The 20,666-nt window shown below is 46.9% G+C and overlaps 7 protein-coding genes and 1 non-coding gene across 8 annotated transcripts; 4 read left to right on the top strand and 4 right to left on the bottom strand.

The window, feature by feature from the left end:
- Positions 1–921: 921 nt before the first annotated feature.
- On the top strand, positions 922–3,253 carry I302_102464 (uncharacterized protein; the record flags this gene model as incomplete). Its single annotated transcript, XM_019187836.1, has 10 exons — positions 922–1,090; positions 1,165–1,285; positions 1,358–1,507; positions 1,569–1,628; positions 1,694–2,028; positions 2,100–2,239; positions 2,307–2,395; positions 2,469–2,796; positions 2,874–2,959; positions 3,019–3,253. 10 exons carry the CDS (start codon positions 922–924, stop codon positions 3,251–3,253), a joined length of 1,713 nt encoding a protein of 570 aa, XP_019050714.1.
- Positions 3,254–3,554: 301 nt separating this feature from the next.
- Positions 3,555–3,669, top strand: I302_102463. The gene has a single exon (XR_002022003.2). It is a non-coding gene; the product is annotated as a 5S ribosomal RNA (ribosomal RNA).
- A 203-nt stretch (positions 3,670–3,872) lies between these two features.
- I302_102462 (uncharacterized protein) lies at positions 3,873–6,976 on the bottom strand (the record flags this gene model as incomplete). The annotated part of the gene is made up of 7 exons (XM_019187835.1): positions 3,873–4,295; positions 4,409–5,050; positions 5,127–5,309; positions 5,460–5,544; positions 5,642–5,953; positions 6,139–6,279; positions 6,450–6,976. 7 exons carry the CDS (start codon positions 6,974–6,976, stop codon positions 3,873–3,875), a joined length of 2,313 nt encoding a protein of 770 aa, XP_019050713.1.
- Positions 6,977–8,670: 1,694 nt separating this feature from the next.
- I302_102461 (uncharacterized protein) lies at positions 8,671–10,945 on the top strand (the record flags this gene model as incomplete). Its single annotated transcript, XM_019187834.1, has 10 exons — positions 8,671–8,696; positions 8,817–8,876; positions 8,948–8,988; positions 9,057–9,233; positions 9,296–9,370; positions 9,434–9,552; positions 9,615–10,225; positions 10,320–10,552; positions 10,620–10,682; positions 10,782–10,945. 10 exons carry the CDS (start codon positions 8,671–8,673, stop codon positions 10,943–10,945), a joined length of 1,569 nt encoding a protein of 522 aa, XP_019050712.1.
- A 417-nt stretch (positions 10,946–11,362) lies between these two features.
- Positions 11,363–12,580, bottom strand: I302_102460 (uncharacterized protein; the record flags this gene model as incomplete). Its single annotated transcript, XM_019187833.1, has 4 exons — positions 11,363–11,665; positions 11,744–11,846; positions 12,016–12,251; positions 12,353–12,580. 4 exons carry the CDS (start codon positions 12,578–12,580, stop codon positions 11,363–11,365), a joined length of 870 nt encoding a protein of 289 aa, XP_019050711.1.
- A 778-nt stretch (positions 12,581–13,358) lies between these two features.
- On the top strand, positions 13,359–14,207 carry I302_102459 (uncharacterized protein; the record flags this gene model as incomplete). Its single annotated transcript, XM_019187832.1, has 6 exons — positions 13,359–13,443; positions 13,555–13,637; positions 13,727–13,753; positions 13,868–13,973; positions 14,049–14,059; positions 14,154–14,207. 6 exons carry the CDS (start codon positions 13,359–13,361, stop codon positions 14,205–14,207), a joined length of 366 nt encoding a protein of 121 aa, XP_019050710.1.
- A 371-nt stretch (positions 14,208–14,578) lies between these two features.
- On the bottom strand, positions 14,579–18,186 carry I302_102458 (uncharacterized protein; the record flags this gene model as incomplete). Its single annotated transcript, XM_065869483.1, has 20 exons — positions 14,579–14,687; positions 14,768–14,848; positions 14,919–15,191; positions 15,269–15,343; positions 15,418–15,516; positions 15,581–15,615; positions 15,674–15,761; positions 15,825–15,847; positions 15,905–15,919; positions 15,984–16,097; positions 16,185–16,329; positions 16,397–16,530; positions 16,603–16,609; positions 16,678–16,810; positions 16,924–17,234; positions 17,333–17,756; positions 17,832–17,903; positions 17,962–17,976; positions 18,040–18,073; positions 18,133–18,186. The coding sequence occupies 20 exons, from the start codon at positions 18,184–18,186 to the stop codon at positions 14,579–14,581; spliced, it is 2,241 nt and encodes a 746-aa protein (XP_065725555.1).
- Positions 18,187–19,109: 923 nt separating this feature from the next.
- I302_102457 (uncharacterized protein) lies at positions 19,110–20,605 on the bottom strand (the record flags this gene model as incomplete). The annotated part of the gene is made up of 6 exons (XM_019187830.1): positions 19,110–19,173; positions 19,256–19,422; positions 19,529–19,747; positions 19,857–20,007; positions 20,128–20,362; positions 20,536–20,605. The coding sequence occupies 6 exons, from the start codon at positions 20,603–20,605 to the stop codon at positions 19,110–19,112; spliced, it is 906 nt and encodes a 301-aa protein (XP_019050708.1).
- Positions 20,606–20,666: the final 61 nt, after the last annotated feature.

Below are 20,666 nucleotides of genomic sequence, written 5' to 3'. Positions count from 1 at the left end.
CCGTCACCCCCAAAAGATGAACTAGCGAGCCCCAATCTCCCTTTAGCGTGTCGAATCTTCTCCCAAAAACCCATCCGCAAATTTTCGCTAGACTTGTAGCTGTGTTCCTGACTAAAAAGGACCCAGTGATCGTGAAAGAAACCCTTACTAAAGCCGCTTCGATCGACCGCTCATTCCCTGTCTTAACCTGTCAGTACAGATAATTGTCAATTGGTATAGGTATGCCAAGAAAAACGGCATCTATGAATGTATCGCTTGCTTCTACAGGTACTCGGACTTGACTCTGACTGAACCCGAGTGAAGAGAGAGGTTTGAAGTTGAAAACGCTATGCCTGTAACAGCTTAGAGATGTTTTTCCGGCTTAGCCGCATTAAGGGTCTCAATTGTTCACCCTGAAGCAAATGTCGTTACCGGCGGTTTCCCAAAGATCCCTCATCCAACTCATCGGGTGCGCGAGTAGTACTGTAAAAAGAAAGTTTTCGTTTCCGTTGTTGTCAGGCTAAATCGCAATATGACGTTGAAGGCGTTACCAGGTGACGTTCCTCTGATGTAGACTGAGAACAGTACAGTGCTGTCTTGTCCCAACTCACCGAATGCAAGGTGGATTGCCGATGACGAATGACGGAAAAATTAGGGAAAACGACCAACTCGTTTGCGGCATGATACCAAAGACGAAAAATCTGCTGGAGACACGGTTGGAAGGGGGAGGACGAAAAACTGTCCAATAGCCCCTTGGGGGCATTGATGGGGGTGTACAAGCGTGTGAAGATAAATTATTTTGGCAAACAACAGAAAGAAGATCACTCATCACTCGATGAATTTTGATTTTTGATTTTCCTCTTTTTCTTTACAACGCAATTTCGCGACTTCTTATTCCTCTGCACCACCATAACTCATTACTTCGATTAGGATCATACAAAGATGGTAGCTGCCGTTGCTGGTGGAGAATCGGGACTCGATTCCTGGGGAGATTTCCTCAAGAAGGAGTACAGAAGACCAATCTTCTTCTGCGCTCTGATCGCTATCGCCCCTATCGCTTATGGGTACGATGGTACTTACTTCACTTCATTATTGGAGACGCCCGTTTTCGGTGAGTCCTGCAGCCTGCAGCCTGCAGCCTCCACTCTAGCATCCGACCATCGAGCTGAGTTTGAGCGGTCGCAGTTCGACAGTTCGGTGATATCATTGAAGGTGAACCCGCTATCTCAAGTGGTGATCAATCGCTCTGGGTGTCTATTATTCAAGTTGGTGAAGTTGTTGGTTCGCTTGCTGCTGGTCCTATCGGGTGAGTTCCTGCTTATCGGGCTACCATGCAACCGGAGTGATCAGGGTGGCTAATCGAGGTATACGCATCCAGTGATTATTCAGGTCGAAAGGGTGGTCTCTTGTCAGCTATCATCTTACTTGCCATCGGTGTGGTCCTCCAGATGATCATCGTCGGAAGCGGTGCTCTCTTGACCGTCGGTAGATTGATTGCTGGTGCTGGTATCGGTATTATCTCCAACGCGTGAGTACATCCCATTTATCTTGAGGCAAACCGACTGAGAAGTAGCTGACGGTACTCTTAGTGCCCCATTGTATCTTTCTGAGATCCCTCCCGTGGAAATTCGAGGTGCCTGTGTCTCTTCGTATGTCCAATCTCTCCCTATTCGACCCCTCATGACGTTTGCTGATAATCTCTTTCTTGGTGCAGCTGGCAATTGATGTTGGCCATCGGACAAGTCATTGGTGCTTGTGTAGGTCTCGGCGCCCACACCCTTGAATCCACTGCCTCATGGAGAATCCCCGTCGGAATCAACCTCGTCTGGGTCGTCCTTCTCTTCGGAGTTCTCTTCATCGTTCCTGAATCCCCTCGATGGCTTTTGTACAGAGGGCACGAAGCCAAGGCCGAGAGAGCTTTGAAGAAAATCCACGCCGGTTCAGATTACCAAGATTCCTTGGTACAGGAGCAATTGGCTATCCTCAACAAGTCGAGGGAGGAGGAAGCCGAATCTTCAAGTAGTGTCTCAAGGTGGAGTGACCTGTGGAGTGAGTTTTCGCGTGAACTCTTACACATGAACGTTGCCAAATAAGCTGACAGTTCTGGTCGACCCGTCTAGAAAACCCCGTCGAGCGAAGAAAGTTCATCGCTACTGTTGGTATCCTTGTATCTCAGCAGATCTCGGGTGTGCAATTCATCTTCTCATACACTACTACCTTCTTCACTCTTGTCGGTTTGAAAGATACCTTCGTCATCACTGTGAGTGCCTCTCTTCTTGCAGTCTATCAGAACTTAGGGACCTGAGGAGCTGACATTGAGACAAAAGATCATTGTCGACTGTATCGAAGTTCTTGGTGTGATTGCAAGTTTCTTCGTTGTCAACAGATTTGGTCGAAGACCATTGCTCCTTTACACGTGAGTTTGTCGTATCTCCTCACGCAATCATCACTCATAACACATACTGATGGCTTTTGATTGATGTCATCAGCGGTATTTTCATGTTGATCACATTATTGGTTGTCGGATGTCTTGGAGCCGTTGCAGGCCAAGGAACAAGATTCGAGCCATACCTCGCCGATCACCCAGCATTCGGAAAGGCCGTAGCAGCCATGATCTGTCTTTACGTCTTCGCCTTCAACGTAGCATGGGGTCCGTTGGCTTGGGTAGTCGCCGCTGAGATGTCAACAGGAAGAAACAGACAAAAGCACTTGTCGATCGGTACAGCCTTGTTCTGGGTCTCAGCCTGGGCGGTCACCTTCACTCTACCATACTTGTTCCGACCTGACCAAGCCGGTTTGGGTCCCATGATCGGTTTTGTAAGTCCTCGCACCTTCGCTGTTCTGTTATGCCTTCTCATCGCTGATTGAATTGGTTGTGTTTTTTGTTGATATAGGTCTACTCCCTTGGAGCTCTCGCCTCGTTATTGTTCGTGTACTTCTTCATCCCCGAAACTATCGGTAGAACCCTCGAAGAGATCAAGTGAGTCCATCGCTCTCTCCTATAAGTGACGTTACTGATAACACCTCTTGCGCTCATAGCTTCATGATGGAGGCTCGAATCCCTACTAGACAATGGAAAGATTTCGACCTGGCTACCGTGGTTGCCAAGGACGAGAAGAAAGGAACAAGAGGTACGACCGAGCACGTCGAGACTGCCCCCGGTGCTACTTCTGCTGGGACCCGGCCTGAAAAGCCTAGAACGAGGAGATTCGAAACTTCTTTCCTGAACAGCAAGAAGGCCAACGAGGCCGAGGCTATTGCCGAATCTCCTTAGAGAATTCTTTTTGATAGAGGGGTTGACTCCTTCACGAACCATTTGGAGGCAGTGGAAGGAGGGGAAGGGAGGGGGACGGACTCTCACATACTATAATCTACAAAACACCATAGACGCCGTGTAGCCTTACATGCATCATAGATTCACTCTGTTGAGGTTACCAACGAACTAAGGTAGCGCAAGGAGGGGTAGTCATCGGAAGATTATGGGTTGATACACATAAAAGGTACAATCAAATCAGAGAACATTGAACGCTCTTTGGCCATCATATAAGCATGTGTAACAAGCGAAATCTCTCATCTACGGCCATAGAAGGCAGAAAGAGCCGCATCCCGTCCGCTCTGCGCAGCGATCCTGCCTATCGCCCGGTTAGTACCAAGGTGGGGGACCACTTGGGAATCCCGGGTGCTGTAGTTTTTGTTTTGGGTGGGACGGGGCGGAGGCGTAGTCGCTGTGAGTGAGCAGGGGAAGACTGGTGACTTGAGATGATGGTGTCCATCCCATCAGACCGTTGAATTTCGTTCAGTGCATTGTGTATGAGAGATTTGCATATGTCATAACTATCTACATCTAGATATAGACCAATCTTCTTCTACTTATCCTTACTCATGGAACTCATCTAATTCTCCTCCTCTACCTTCTGATCCACTTTAGGTAACTTCCAAGCCTGCCATACCAATACCGCCTCAATCCCAACCTCAATCACCGTGATATACGCCAACCCCATCCTCATGTGATATTCTCCTATGATAGATGGGAAAAGATATACCAGCTCCGATATCGTATATCCCAATATCATGTATGTGGTGATCTTATAATTCCCTGCGAAAGTCAAGTTGTGGTGATTGTGCGCCACTTGTAAGATCAGGGAGAAGATTTCGAGAGTACGCGAGAGGGAGGTGAATATTTGGCTTTCGTGTATGTCTCGTATGATTGATGGTGTGGTAGACGGGATTGGAGGTGGAGGGAGAATCGAGGGGTGGATAAGTGCTAGGGAGTACTTGAGGGGGATGTACAGTATCAAGAAGAGGAGGATGAACACCTAAAGATTGAGAATGTCATCGCAATGTAAGCTTTAATCCCAGCTTAGGCTTGAGTCACTGGAAAGGTTGAGGATTGCGTGTGGTGATATCGAACTTCATCGAAATCACTCACTCCTACCCATATCCTCTGATCCACACCGGTACCTCTCCTCATACTGTTCCGCTCGTTATGACTCCATCTCCATCTCCTGACACTAAACTTCCACCACCCATCCCAAACAAGCTCGATCGGTAATGTAGCTTTAAGTTGCAAAATGGCAGGTACAATCTCGAATACAGTAAGTAACACCAGCAAAACCCCATCCGACCATCCATCAACATCCTTGAAACCTTGTGCAATCCCCACCAGCGCAGTAAGCAATAGACCGCCCGAGGAGATGTACGTGGCTGGATGATTGATCCCGACTGTCGTGGACCGGGTGTACCAGTAGATCAAATTCAGAATCAAGATAGGGAAGGCCAAGAATGTTCGCAGAGTGGTGATGATCAATCGTCGAATAGGGTGGGTCCCTTCCTTCTTCGCTCCAAATACACCACTGGCTTGTTCCCAGTCATTATGGGAACTTGCTCTTTCGAAATCACTAGCGTTGTGGGCCACTCGATGATATCGCACAAAATTGTTCAGTAAGCTCACTCTTGCTGGTGTGAGGGACGAGAACCGGAGAGTAAAGTTGATCGGCAAGGTTTCGGGATCTGGGGTGAGGGTGGGCGAGGTGGAACAGTTATGTCGAGTGACCGGTAAAGCGTGAACATCCTATCCCACCGAAATGGTCGTGATCAGTGATCAGGATTCAGCCAGGAAGTAGACTGATGGTGCAAAATATCCATACCTTGGGTCCCGCAGCGTGATATATCGCATCGAGATACGGTCCATATGCCAATTCCTTATTCTTTTTCCTAGCGTCTGACCCTTCGGGGTTCAGGACAAAGCGATTTTCCCAGTGTCCATTTGCGGGGTAGGTCCTCGAGCAAAAGAATCTTGAGATATGATTACCTGAAGAGGCTTTGCCGCACTACACCATCACAGTTCATGATTAGCGTGTATTCAATTTATAATCACGCAGAATTGCAAACACATGACCTTGCAAAGTCGGCCTCATTACTGTTGCTCGATTCGGGGAGACGAAAAGGGGAGGTGAGATTCTAATGGTTGCGAAACTCACGGCAATCTTTCGAAGCTCCTTATGTGCTTTATCATAAGCTTTTCTGTCGAAAAATCTTGTCTCCTTGATCATATATACGTGGGATCTACAATATTCAGTATGAGCTGTTGTATCCTCGTCTCGAGACGATATACAAGGAGGTTGTTGTCCAAAAAGTATCGGAGAAGAGAAGATGAGCTCACCTGGCTACTATATGGGGATGCATCCACGACTTGGGTTTCTTCTCATGCTTCGTGTTCGCTGGTCCTTTGCTGATCTGAGACCCAGTTTCTGATGTTTCATCTTTCTTTTCGACATGTTCCTCTTCATCGCGTATACTGGCGTACAGATCGTCTTCGAACTCCTCATAATCGACTTTCGTCTCAGTAGAATTGCATGGATCACCGTGATTGTGAAACTCGATCAATGGAAATGCGTATGTCAGCTGCTCGAGGGCTTGCCACTGGATCGTGTGATCTTCATCTTTGGGATAGAGGTTGGAGGATTGTATATATCTGCATAAGGGTTGATAGTCAGTCAGCTCTTTGTGAAGGGAAGGCTCCCTTGCAGAAAATTGCGTTGAAAGACGGAAGGGGATGGGGATAAGGGAGGGGGAGGGGGAAAGGGTCCTTTGGAAAGGATGGATTGCAGGTGCTGTTGTAAGAGGCAGAGGGGAATCAACAGATATATATATACTCACTTTTCATTGATTCTCACAGGATATTGCCCTTCTTCAGGTTTCCAGCTCGTGAAATTATCTAACCTATCTAATTTGCTTGGTCGGTGAGGTAATAATGCGATAGCGCCTCTTACGTCCTGTGGATAGATTTGGTCGTCGTAACTTCAGATCAATCCCCAGTATTAGCGATCAATACACTGATGATATTGCGAAGAGTCCGATAGCAGAGAAGAGAGCAAAAGTGGGATGAAAACAGTGAGGGCAGGTACGAGGATGGCAAGGAACAGGCAGAACAGACTAGAGATATAGGTCAAAAAGTAATGATGACTCACAACCTCTTCAAGGGTAGCTCAAACTTGATCATCTTCTCAACGTCCTTATCGTCCAGAGTCAACTCTTCGAATACCACATCCTGATATATCACCCTTTCCGCAGGGAGATACCTAATTTCCACAGGTGATTTACCTGTCTTGGCAGCTATAGCCAGCTCGTTTCCAGTATACTCCTCAGCTTTCCAATCGCCTTCATCCGCATACTCCTTCCTCTGCTTCTCATCTTCCACCTCCTCGTTCGGTATCCTAGCATATACCGTAAAGAGTATATCGAATTTTGTCTGACTATCTATAAGAGGTTTGACCACTTGAGCGCTGATGAGATCAGGTGTGATGGTCCCATTGTACAATAATGCCTTGTGTGGGTTTCTTGTCCATTCTATCGTCGTCCTAGCTGCTGAGATGAGAGTGACGGCGATGAATATGCCTACACCGATAGCGAGGAGGATACATGATATGCAGAGACATCGCTTGACTGATCGTTTGCGGCGAGGAGGGGGTGGGACAGCGGATTTGTCGATGTCCATCGTGATCTGCGAGGTGAGAGGGAAGTTGATGGCTGGGGAGAAGGAAAGGGGAAAGTTAGAAAAGGACGAGGAAGTAGGTCCGAGTTGACCACCTCCACTTGTCTTTCTGATATAACAATACTAAGTGTATTTATCTACGTCTACACCATCAAACCAATGAGCAAGCTTGAGTTGAGGATGCCGAGCGATTTCGTCTCCCCGTCCTGTCTGTCTCACTGGAGTACTGGAGTTTACTCATCCATGCAATGCTGTGTCGTGTCGTTTACGTTTGTTTGTATCTATTTTTGATCTTGAGTTCGTACTGTACTCGAGTACTGTATAGTGATAGTACTCGAGTACGTTGAACCGGCCTGTCCTAAGGCAAGGCACGGCACGGACTCGCCTACCCTTATGCTCCCAGTATCCGCTCATAGCGGCTTCACTGCCTGCCGGGATTATCGATTATGGTTAAAATGAGAGCATGCATGCGGATGAGAGTATATCTTCCGACCATCCGCACTCTCCAATCAGAGGGGCTAAGATGCTCAGATGCAAATGCCAAAGATATGAGGGATGAGCCGCATCAGCGTCGCATGCTGTCAGAAGTACGAGTGTGGTCACGGCTTCCCTGTTCTCCGCACTGGCCTTGGCCGGCGGATTTATATCTACTGTATATGAACTGACACTTAATAACATGCTTCTACGCACGGATCTAGGAATGCGTCGGATCACCCACCCGTACTCGTCGAGTCAGAGGGAGTATTTGTTGATGGGGGTCAAAGATATCACAAACTTCTCTCCGATCAATTCAGTCAGGCTGCCAGCCTATCATTCGTTATCACGAACTCACCGGATATATGTGAGGATCAATTTCGAATTTGGTGGAGTCACGGAGATCCGCTTTACCCCCCCATATTACGCAATTTTCAACTTGTAGCCAGTTAGCGTGAGAAGAGGATCCATCGAAAAATACCAAGAGATCGCACCGTACCCTCCCCACCTCTCGATATTTCTATTTAGCATACATATATATACAGATCGATTCGTCTTCTTCCTTCCTCACTCCTTCTTTCTCTTGATTTCATTCATATCAACATACTCGACTCAATCCCAGTCAAATCCTCAAAATACTATCTACACTCTAGGTCAGTAATCAGAAACCCAAAATACGCACCATGAGATCTTATCAATCTCGAGGTGATCATTCCTTGCATCTTGAATCCGACGCGGTATAAATCGAAACCAAGTATACTATCATCATGATGATACAACGTGAAGTGCAGAATCAGAGAAAAGAATTGCTAGTCTAAAAGTTCTCTAAATCAAAATGAAGACAAAAGAGACATTTGACAATCTATCTTGTTTCATTTATCAGAATCTTCAACAGATCTTGATAAACGCTTTTTGCTCTCTTGCATTTGCTTCTAGCAGAAGCAGAAGTAGAAAGTGAAAAAATGAAATGTTAGATTCAAAAAGCAACACGGGTGCCGAGATTCCCTCAATTCTCTCTCTATACCTCTTTTCCTAGGAAGAGAGTGCGAGAGAGAAAATGAAAGATGGGAATTAACTCGAGCTGAGATTATACCGTCGTTAGCGGATCAGGATAATGCCTGCGTCGCTAGTTGCTTTTAAACGTGTTTCCGTCTTGAGCTCACGGGTGGAATGGGTTGTACAATAGGTTGTCTGTCATACTTTGATTTTTGTGGATATCAAAGATGTCGACTACTAATTGGCAAGCTATGTGAGTTGTCTTTCGATTCACTCACTCAACTTGTTCTCGCTTGAAGCTAGACAGCGGAGTTAAGCTATGGTATGGTGTGGATGGTGAGACATACTGACTTGGCCTTGATGCTTTGTATAGCCCCAATGCGAGCGATCATTTGAAATGGTACGAAAACAAGGGACAACTCAAACTCAACTTGTGAGTTGACTCCTCTCGTTTACCTTGCTTTTGTCGATGAAGACCGACTGACAAGTTCTTTACTCTTGCAGCTTCCTGAGTATCGTAGCCGTGGGAATGCTCTTGAACGGATGTACGTGATCGACATTCCTCATGACTCTCGAAAGACTTCCCGCTGATCATATGTTACGACTTCTATAGACGACGGATCCCTCATCTCAGGTCTTCAAGCCTCCGACGCCTGGCAAGCTGACGTCGGATATCCTAACGGTGTCAAACTTGGTCTTTTGAACGCTTGCGGTTCTTTCTCCGGTGTTGCTGTTGGACCCATCATCACCTATATCGATGAGCACTTCGGTCGAAGATGGGGTATTCGATGTGAGCATATCTTCCATCTCATTGTAGGGTGCTAGCTGACATTATCCTTCTGGTATGTCTAGTCTACGGTGTTACTATTCTTCTTGGGTCTATTATCGGTTGTATCGCTGGTGTATCTGGAGCCAACGGATATGCTCGTGGGTTCTCCTCGTCCCCCCTCTAATGAGAGATCGTTTGAACTGATGTAAATCCTGTTGTAGTATTCTGCGTTGGAAGAGTCATTATCGGTTTTGGACTCACTTCCTTCCTCATGACCAGTTTGATCGTCGTTCAAGAGATTAGTCATCCCAGATCTCGATCGACCGTCGCCCATGCCTGGGTGAGTGTCCCACCTCCCCAAAAACATACCATCACCTGACGCTGATTGATATACCCCCACAGAATTCATGGTACATCCTCGGACTCTTCATCGAAGGTTGGGTGATCTTCGGCTGCGTAGGCTACATGCAAGGTTCCTGGTCCTGGCGTATCCCCTACATCATCCAAGTAGGCTTCGCCGTCTACATCCTCGTTGCCGTCCAATTCGTACCTGAAACTCCTAGGTGGTTATTCGCCCACGGTAGGGAAGAAGAGGCATTCCAATTTATGGTAACCTACCATGGGAATGGTGATCCGCAAGATCCACTAGTTCTATTCGAATACGAAGAGATGAAGAGCGCTATCACCCAGGAGAAGAACGCCAAAGCGGAGAAATGGTCTACCATCCTCAAGGGACGATCCAACAGACATCGACTGGGGTTGGCCACCCTCATGCCATTCTTGTTTAACATGTCTGGAGCGTCCATCTTGTACACTTACTACACCATCGTGTTTGACCAGGTTGGGATCACCAATGCGACGACCCAAACTGGTATCGCAGCTGGTTTGAACGGATTCACGTGGTTCTGTCAGATCGCTGCTGTGTACACTAGCAAATTCGTGGGTAGAAGGAAGATTGTGTTGTTCACTTGGCCGTTCTTGTTACTTTGTTTGATCGGATTATGTGTTTCTGGGTGAGTAAAACTCTTCTTCCCTTCTGAATACCACTATTACTCATTTATGAGACATATGAGTATGTCACTTATAATAATGATTGTTACACTGTAGCGGCGTATACTCCAACACTGGCGAAGTCAACACCTCAGCCGGTATAGCTACTGTCTCCCTCGTATGGATATACCAAGGTTTCTTCAACTTCGCATGTCCCATCATCTACCCCTACGCATCGGAGGTGCAGACTTTCTCAATGAGATCCAAGGGTCTGTTGGTTTGGAATACGGTATATCAATTGCAAGGAGCGTATGTCGCTTGGGTCGATGCTATCGCTTTGGACGCTATTGGTGGGTTAACCCTTGTACTCGTACTCGTTCTGTCAAACATCGTTTGCTAATCAGATGTTCCGTGTAGGCTATAAATACTATATCGTCTATATGCCTTTGGTAGTTATCGAGTTCGTCTTGGTATACTTCTGTAAGTTTTGCCTATCCCTCACGCACTTCGGGTCCATCCCTGAGTTTTGACTTTGACTTACTTTTGCTGATGTCACCTTTTTCGTTCGATCGTATCTAGTCATGGTAGAAACCAAAGGATACACCCTCGAGGAGATCGCCCTAGCCTTCGATGGCGGATCGAAAATCTCGTTGGCCAATGCGGACGTACTTCCTTCGGTCGAGCATTCCCAAAGATCCGGCGAATCTACTGAAGAAGGTCGAAGGGAGGTGGATGACAAGTAATAGCGTCATCGACACTAAATGTCAGTGAAGAGACTGAAGGCGGAAGGAAGAGGAGGGGACGATGAAGCGAAGCTGGATTAGGAGGAGGGAGGTGCGCGAGGAGGCAAGAGTATAGGGTTTGGAGGAGAATAAGAAGTTGAAGGGATGGATAGCGGGTGTGAACAAACGGGCGTTTCCAAGAAAACTCATAAAACAAACAGAAAAAGCTATTTCCTTCCTCTTCAATTATCAACTCAATATATAATTCAGTATCCCTGGTATTCGTTCTCTAGTTCATGTCGACGATGAGCAACACATACCAAGAATGGAATCTGAATATGAGTACAATATAATATGCATTCATTCTTTTACTTTGCTCTACTCTACTCAGCCGTCCAATGTATAAGTACAGATCAACCAACTATCCCTGATGATACCCTATTCAGGCTTAGTGGCCCATCCCCTCAATCTAATATACATGACCTCCCATCCCTCTTCCCCTCCACTGGAACTAGAAGTAGGCTCAATTCCTATACCAGGATTATGAGTCGACCAATAATTATCGACCCTACATCTCTCCACTACATCATCCAACACTTGGTTGGCCTGCTCGTCAGATAAAGTCGATAAGAAGGAATTCCGAGCGAACGTCTCGAGCCACCCCTTGAGGTTCGTGGGGAGTGGTGTAGGACGAGGAACGAGGGATACAGCTTGAGGGATTAGAGATGCGGAGTTGAGTACCTGGATAGTATTGCAGGGGAATTCAGTTTATCCCTGGGGAAAGTTCGAGGCAGGCATGAGGTACGGTCTGGCACGTACTTTCTCGTACTGCCCTGTTGTGGGGAAATACCATGGATCCAGGGGGATTGGATCGATTTCTATAGATTTGAGGGATTGATGTAGGCCTGATCGTATGCCAACGCTGCAGCACGAAACAAGAATTTATCGAGTCAGTCAAAGCGTCTCTGTGAATGAGGTTCAATCGTTGAAGAGAACATATTTGATGTAGCGGGAGTAAGGGTGGTCAGGCTGTGGAATGTACAATTAATTGATAGAACAGAGAGACAAGAATAAGAATACCTAAGACTTACCAATTCCCGAATCCACCAAATTCAAAGACAAACTTTCCTCCAGGTTTCAACAACCAACTTACCAACTCGCACACCCCCCCAGGAGAGGATTTACACCAATGTAATGTCGCGGACGTAAACACTTTATCGAATTTCCCCTTCAAGTCTGGATGGGAGGAAGCGAATGATGAGGGATCTTGGATATCTGCTTGGATGTATGGTATTGAGGTGGGCGAGGTGGATCTGGCCGATTGAAGCTATGTTAGATTTCATCATCAGTATCGTTATCTGACCATAGCTCATACTATACATGTTTCGATGGATATTGTTTTGAAGATAGTAGGCCTTGAAGACTCACCATCCCCTCATTACTATCAACACCTACCACCTCCCCCTCATCACCTACCATCCCCTGAATCTGCACAGTCAATTGCCCAGTCCCACATCCCAGATCTATGATCTTCTCTCCAGGCTGAGCATCGAGGAGTTGTAGGACAGGAGACGAGTTGGCAGACGAGTAGACGAACGAGGCGTTGGATTGGTATTTCGAGGGATCATGATTGGTCAAATTGGAGGTGTAGGACATTGTACGTGTAGAAAAGAGTGATACGTGATTTGACTTGAACCTGCTGACGACGAGGGGGTTTTATACCTTTTTGTGTCGCCGACCTGCAATATGAAACAATTGAGTCGTTCTTTGTCCAGTTCGCCCGAAATACAAATAAGAGGAATCTGACTCGTTAGTCCGTCTATCTGTAGGTACTCGACAGATGCCTGTCTCCCTGTGATTGTATCGCATATATGGTTATCTCCCATCGCCCATCTCCCATCTCCCATATCGTAGTGGACCTTCTCCACTTCGCATCGGCCGATTCACCCGATGGCTATTTAGGCCGAAGAAACCAGTCATGACGTGGCATTGTGCAACCTCTTTGTATGGGTGCAAGGGGTCTCCACACTTTATCAAACAGTAGCTCGTAAAGTAGCTCGGAAGCGAGTGATGCTCGAGCCGGTGTGGGTTACACCACAACTCATCTCGCACTGTACGAGAAAGGAATGTCAATGTAGTCATTGCAATACAAGTAGAGTGAGAGAGCACTTTACATACCAAGATTAGCTCAAGAAAGCAACTCTAATAAGAACAACAACAACGATGACTTCCCTCGCTTCATGCATCTTCTGCAAGATCATCAAGGGTGAGTAGAGTGTTCTCTATTAGGATCTATACCACGCACTGTATTAACGTGGGTTTCATTGGCGCAGGTGAAATCCCCTCGCAAGTATCTCCTTCCACTGTAGCAGCATGACCTAATCTAACATCATACCTTGGGGCTGGGGGCGATGGGGGTGGATAACGACGTAGGATGAAACTTCTCGAAACAGACACGATCTTTGCGTTCATGGATATTGGACCTATTGCCAGAGGACACTGTCTGGTAATTCCCAAGCGTACGTCTATTCTCTCGCTTAGCTATGATCATGATCCATTATCAAGGATCCTCACCATAAGAGCGACGGGGTGACAGATCGAGCTGAATCTTTCTATATCCTCGTTTGTAGACCACGCTGCCAAGTTGAGTGATTTGCCAGACGACCAGACGAGGGATATCATCCCTGCTTTGAAGAAGCTCGCTATAGCTACGGTGGGTCTCCGTCTCACGGGGAATCATGACCCATGAGGAAGTATCAAGTGGGATTGACTGACAATGGAATGTATGATTCTGGTCAATAGGGAGCAGAGAACTATAACATCCTTCAAGTGAGCCACGTTCTCACTCTCTAAACCTCCATCAACCTGAGTCCAAAATTGACGGGATCTCCACCCAAAGTCAAGAAAATATAGTGAAGTACTGACACCCCCACCCAACCACAGAACAACGGCAGACCAGCCCACCAGGTAGTAGACCACGTGCATTTCCACGTTATCCCCAAATACGCTGAGAAAGGCGACGAAGAGGGTTTAGTTATTGGATGGCCGAGTGAGTGGTGTCGTTTCATTTCATCTCTCTCTATTGCATGCTGATGATTTGCGTCAAACCCCTTTGTCATTATAGCTCAGAAAGATGTGAGTGATATCTCATCCACCTAGACTGCTCTCCGAGCGGTCTAGGTAGACTACTACTACTGACCATTGCTCTGACACCACCCACCTCATGCAGCTCTCAAAGGACGAGATTACAAAGATATTCGAAGAGATGAAATCCAAGCTTTGATCGGTGATCCGTGGAATTCGCGATAAGCGTCGTTGAAGATATGTATATCTTGGTAAGAGGGAGAAAGGCGTACACAATGGGTTGTAGGTGAATGCGATATGAACAAGAGATGAACGTGAATGATTATCTCAAGTCGAGTGTCATATCCCTTAATTCAATCTGAAAAATGGCATACATATATTCGATTGCATCAATAACCATAACGGAAAGCAAAATACAAAGCAAAGATACCACCTAATTAGATGACCGACTGCTCATTCCTATCTTCCCCTTTCACCCCTTCCGACCTGAAATCACTTCACCCTACAGGCCCGGGCCCAATCGCTATCCCTTATGCAATTCCCCCTTGTACTCCCTCATTGCCTATCGATCTAAAGCTTGGAGGCAGCATCCGCCCCAGCACCTTCATCCTTTTCAGGCGACTCAGCTTCCTTGTAAGCCTGTTCGATCTCCTGGTTGAATCGCTTCGCAGCGACGTTTCTATTCCAATCACACCATAAATCAACACCACAATTCCATCTCCGTTTATAGTAATGGGACAAATCCAAAAAACAACTCACCGCTTAACCTTGAAAGTGGGAGTCATGATCTCCTCAGGGAAAGGTTGTACAGTCAGATGAATCCCCTTGATCATCTCGAATCTAAAGTCTCTCCATCATCAGTCTCATCTTTCACGTTGATACATTGATCAATTTGATCAAATATACTCGCCCATTCAATCTATGTTCCTTAGCGGTCCTAGCCAACCTCTTCAAAACAGCTTTCCTAATCTTCCTATCCCCCACTGCATTTTCAAGCGCATTCAGATCCCCAGCTTTTAGATGTTTACCCAGTGCAGTCTGAACGAGCGACACAGCCTGGACTGGATCAAGGACAGCCAGAGCAACCAAGTTTGATCTTGTTGAATCTCCGTGAACTATTAGCGAGGCGTAGAGCGGGTCGAGCGCATATAGTGATTCAAGCTTTTCAAGGGCAACGTATTCACTAGTTGACCGAATATCGTCCACATCAGCGATGTCCCATAACAAGGAACCACCTTGGTGATACATTGACAGACTTACCCCTGACTGAGTTTCACCACATTCTTGACTCGATCGACAATTTTCACATGACCATAAACATCGATTTCACCGATACTACCCGAATGAAAGAGAGCTTGTCAGAACCATTTCTCACAGACCCCGTTGGAAGTGTGAAGTTGGTTACTCACTCTCCCGTATGGAACCACCCATCTTTGTCGATCGCTTCTCCTGTAGCCTTCGGATTGTGGAGATACCCGGGCGTGATGTTGTATCCTTTCAAACAGACTCTGCGAGGGTGACCGATCTACATCAGCGACTCAACCTGGATGCTTTCCATTCAACATTACTTACTCTCCTCTAGGGTTTGGCTTATCTTGACTCGTATACTATGGATCTTTATCAGTAATTTTTCTATACGTTCCATACCGGTTCCACTCCGCTCACCCCCATATCAGCATGATCGATCAACTTCATATCATTGCAAGTTTGGATGAACCCGATCGTTCCGACTGCCCGTATATCCTCACCGATACTATGCAACACCGAGGGGAAAATCAGCTGGAAGCGTTATTCGCAAGTCTCTTAGAGCACTGACCCTTTTGTACATGTACCGACAGACTATCACGTCGAAAATGTCAGCCTATCGCATCCCCATCGATCTCACAGAATACCTACCTCAGTAAGACCATACTATTGCAAGACGATCGTGTCAGCGCATACATGAAGATCAATTCAAAAGCGAGCGATGACCTACCCCTTGGATCACTTCACACCCGAAGCAAATCTTCAACATCTCGTGGACTTCAGCGGTGAGCGGTGCGGCACCAGAACACATGTATACCAGTTGTCCTCCAAGAAGTGCCTTGATCTATACAACATCATATCGTCATCAGCCTCGATGTCTCGCCACCAGAGCATCTGCGTGATGTCGAGCGATCCGATTCTGCCGACTGACCTTTCGAAATACCAAAGCATCCCATAATGGATGAGTGACACTTCCAGTCTCTCTCCAATTTGCTAGTTTTGCATCTACCGCTCGACGAAGTAAAGCTCCTTTGAGGCCTCCAGCTTGCATCTGTGTGACGACTGCGGCGTGGATCCTGATTACAGTAGTGGGTTGATCAGCCGACATGTCATTCGGAATTTTACGATACATATGTAACTCACCTGTTCCATACTCTCGGTACACCAGCCATGAACTTTGGTTGGATGATCTGAGCATCCTCCAGTAATTTCGTTACATCTCCGGTGGTGAATGCAATAGTACCGTCACCGTACATGACGACGAAATGGAGGTATCGCTATCGAGGGAACGCAAGCTCAGATGGGGGTTGCATATGCATGTCAGGGTTTTCAATTCGATATACACTCACCTCAAAGCTATGGAGGCAGGGTAACAGCACGGTGTAAGCGATACACGAGGATGGGTAAAAATGCGCCTGGCTCACATATGACTAAGTGGTAGGTACGAGAGAAACTTCCATTCCACACCGTTGGATATCCCTTCGGTTGTTCCAAGGATATTCGATCGTATGGCGTATGTCATGTTCTTGTTCGTGAGGACGACACCTTTTGGGTCGCCTAGACGTCATACAATGGTGGTATCAGCATAGTCCTTTTATCCCAGAAGAAGGTTCACTCCGATGGAGCAAACTTTGATAACACGTAGTCCGACGGAGCAAAGCATGACTCACCAGTAGTTCCACTAGTATAACTAATAGTGACCACTCTCTCCCTATCCAGCTCTAAGTCACCTTGTACACCTTTAACAGGTCCAGGTTCGAGGTAGACTCCATCTGTCGAGCCGTATTGCTCTAGATCGTCCAACACTAACAACTCCAGACCGAGACTTGCTGCCCATTGTGATAGGAGATCATGCTCCGATCGAGGAAGGGGATCCATCGATACAATGACCTTCAAAGAGGGGCATTTGGGGGCTATCTTGAGTAGTGAGGGGAGATGATTTGATGAAGCGAAGATTATAGGAAGGGGACAGTGGTTGGTACTACGCAGCATTCCATGTCAGTGTCATTACCACAAGTGAACCGGACCCGGTGAGTCCGGCATCCAAGGTCTATCTGAGTGCGAACAGGAAGAACTCACATGAACTGCGCCACATCCGGTCCAAGAGTCTCATACAAACTAACTCCCACGAGCCCATAAGCCTGACAAGCCAAATCTACAACCTGCCATTCCTCCCTATTCTTCGACCAGATCCCCACCGCCCAACCTCTCCTCGAACCCCCCTTGACCCTATTGGAATTCCCAAAATACGGCACACCAGGATGAGTGATCTCGGGTGGACTGGCCCCATTCCTCTCTATAGAGGATTTCAGCCTCCCGTCTCGTTCCAATGCCAATAGGGCTGAACCGAGGTTGGATCGACGGGATTGGATGGTCCCGTAGGAGGTTGGGACGAGGGTACGTGAGTAGATGGGTTCTTGGGTTGGTGAGGCTGGGGCGGCTGGGGGGGAGGGCAGGAGAGGTCGACGGAGGAATAATGCTCTTGAGGGATGACGGGCGACGGCTATAGGTGTATTGGGTGATTAAGTGAGTAAGTACAGGGTAGGTTGGGTATATAGCGGAGGGCAGAAATACTCACACTGCTCGAATAACTCGAAGAGGGTGGTCGGTTCACCCGGAAGATTCTCCCACCATGTTTTATCCCAGATGGCTATGATGATAGTGTCAGCTCATTGACTGGTGAAACGCGAAGTTGACCGAGAGCTTACCGCATCGATATGTTGCTATCAATTAAGAACAGGTTACTTCAGCTTGGTGTGTCAATAACCTGGACTGGAATCACTCACCACTCTGGCCTTGAGATTGAGTACCCGGAATAGGCTGTATACCCAAATCAGCATCCACGAGCTTAGGGTTGATTGAAGATGTTCATCACTCACCTCACTCTGCTTTTCTAGGTTGAGATCATCAGGATACGGTACGAATCCCACCATCTTGCTGTTAGCCTATGACTGAGGTATCGAGAGGAGGTGGGTTACAGGATGTCTTGTGAAGGATTGACACAGAGTGGACTAGAGTACACTTTAGCTTTGAAAAGGTTGTTCGAGTGTGTGCCTCTGATGATTATGATTGATGGACGTGCACCTGAGCCGAATAAGCTGACAGTAACGATCAAGGTACGAAAGAATTGATCGACTGTTGGGTGGACTAGTTGATTTGATATACACAAGGGGATCGATGGTGTTGAAGAGAGAGTATCAAGTAAATGTGCAGCAATAAGCAGGTAATGACGGGGACTATACTATAGTATGGTGGTATGGTGATATGGTGGTATGGTGATATGGTGATATGGTGATATGGTGATATGGTGATATGATGGCTGTCCGTCTGTTCTCTGTCGAATGACCAAAGTTACAATTCAATCCAATTCAATTCAACTCAATTTCACCTCAATTCCCGCTTTTCCAGGACAACTTGTTATGATTCCACGTACTCCGGTTATAGACTATAGTGGATTAGCCGACTTACGTTTCCTTGTTGTATGGTGGAGGAGTGTGACGAGAGAGGCGAATGAAATGAAGAATGCACAGACCAAAGCATACAGTAACTGACTAGCATATACACTAGAACAGCAGTAAAGGGGTAAGGGGTGGGGAAACGACCACCAACATCGTCATGTGATTACTCTAGTGATTATGCTGTAATGGGATTCCGAATAACTCGGATCGATATATGTGTACTATGGTGGTCGGAGGCCGGTCACCGTGCCCCACCCTCTTTTTACGATGTAATAATGCTTGATAGCGACTGAGATATATGTTCTGATTTAGATGAGCTTGCCCATGCATCACTTTGTACTATAGCTACATGTCGACTCCGTCTCTGCATACTTCTTCTTCCAATTTCTCCTCCACACCTAAATAGACGAGGGAGTAGCGACAGTCGCACCACCATCAGGAGCGATGAACTGGCCATTTACGCTACGAAGTCACCAACAAATTAGCGATTGGTCCTATAGCTTCATGACAGGTGTAGATCAAACCCCAAGATAAAGTAACTTACAAAACACCAGCGTAACTTGCCAAGTACAACGTAGCAGCCGCCATATCATCCTCCTTACCAGGTCTACCAGATGGTAATCCCTTTCCTTTGGACGTGTCTGACAGATCGGATTTATGGGTGTGTTGATCAGAGTCGCCTGCAGTCATTTCAGAGGGGAAGATACCGGGCTATAAACACAGAGTGGTCAATTGAGATCGACCTCAATGTAGCATGAACTGTCCTCATACAGACACAGATCTGGACTTGATTTGCATCGATAGGGTATATACTCACAGCAATCTGGTTAACTCTAATTCTCAAAGGCAAAAACTCCCTAGCCATAACCTTTGACATCTGGACCAGTGCAGCCTTACTCGCAGCATAAGCGAACTGACCGCCCGAAGCGCCCTTCATCAGACCGGAGATGGACGAGACATTGATGATTTGCGAGGCGTATCCTTTGGTGGATTTCGCACCGGCGTTGAGGAGGGGGATGAAGGCTGCTGCGGTGAACTAAAAATCATCGAGTGGAATGAGCAATGCTGTCTGAATGATAGAAAACCTTTCCTCCTCTTCGTCTAGAATTGTAGGATACTAACATGATATAAGAGAGCGGACTTACGTATTGTCCCGCAACGTTGGTATGTAAGATATCGTCCCATTCCTTAAACTCAGATTTCAAGAGCTGCTTGGAATAGGCACTGGCATCTTCCGAGTTTACGTCCTCGTACCCCTCTCGCGAACCTTCCCCAGCGATACCGGCGTTGTTGAAGCTGTGGTCAGATCATGCGCATCGTCAGCATCTGTGAAACAGGTAGATCAAGGGACGAGGAACGCCTGTGCTATACTCTCAGAAAACATCTAGCTCCATATCTGAAGCGGACGACACTTACAGAACGTTAACCCCCCCACTCGCCTTCCCCTCAATCTCCTTAATCAACTTCTCAATCCCCTCCTTATTCGAGATATCCCCCTGAACAGGTATAATTTCCCCTTTGGTCTTCCCATCTCCACCATACTTCTTAGCTACGTCCTGTAGCTTCTCGGCGTTTCGAGAGGTGATGAATACCCGTGCGCCGCTCTCGACGAGGGCGAGGGTCTGCATTAGACCTATACCTGTTCCTCCGCCTGCGCGTCACCGTCACCGATCGGGTGTTAGCTATCGTTCTATGATAGATGAAGATTGAAATACAAGGATCGGAATTTCATGATGGACTGGAAGGGGGAGAAAGGACTCGATAGATTGATAGGATTGTGCGAGATATGGAGATAGGATGGGGGAGACAGGAGACAGGACTGACCAGTAACGACGGCTGTTAAACCTTTACAAGAGAACAAGTTCTCAGCTTTCAAATGTGTATGATCGGACATGTTGCTTTGTCGTATTGAAGTTGTTGAATACAATTTATTGGATGTAGTGTGATTGCAAATT

The sequence above is a fragment of the Kwoniella bestiolae genome, chromosome 1 (genome assembly GCF_000512585.2).
Source record: "Kwoniella bestiolae CBS 10118 chromosome 1, complete sequence".
In the NCBI taxonomy this organism is placed as follows: Eukaryota; Fungi; Basidiomycota; class Tremellomycetes; order Tremellales; family Cryptococcaceae; genus Kwoniella; species Kwoniella bestiolae.
This window is presented reverse-complemented; position numbering and strand designations above follow the sequence as displayed.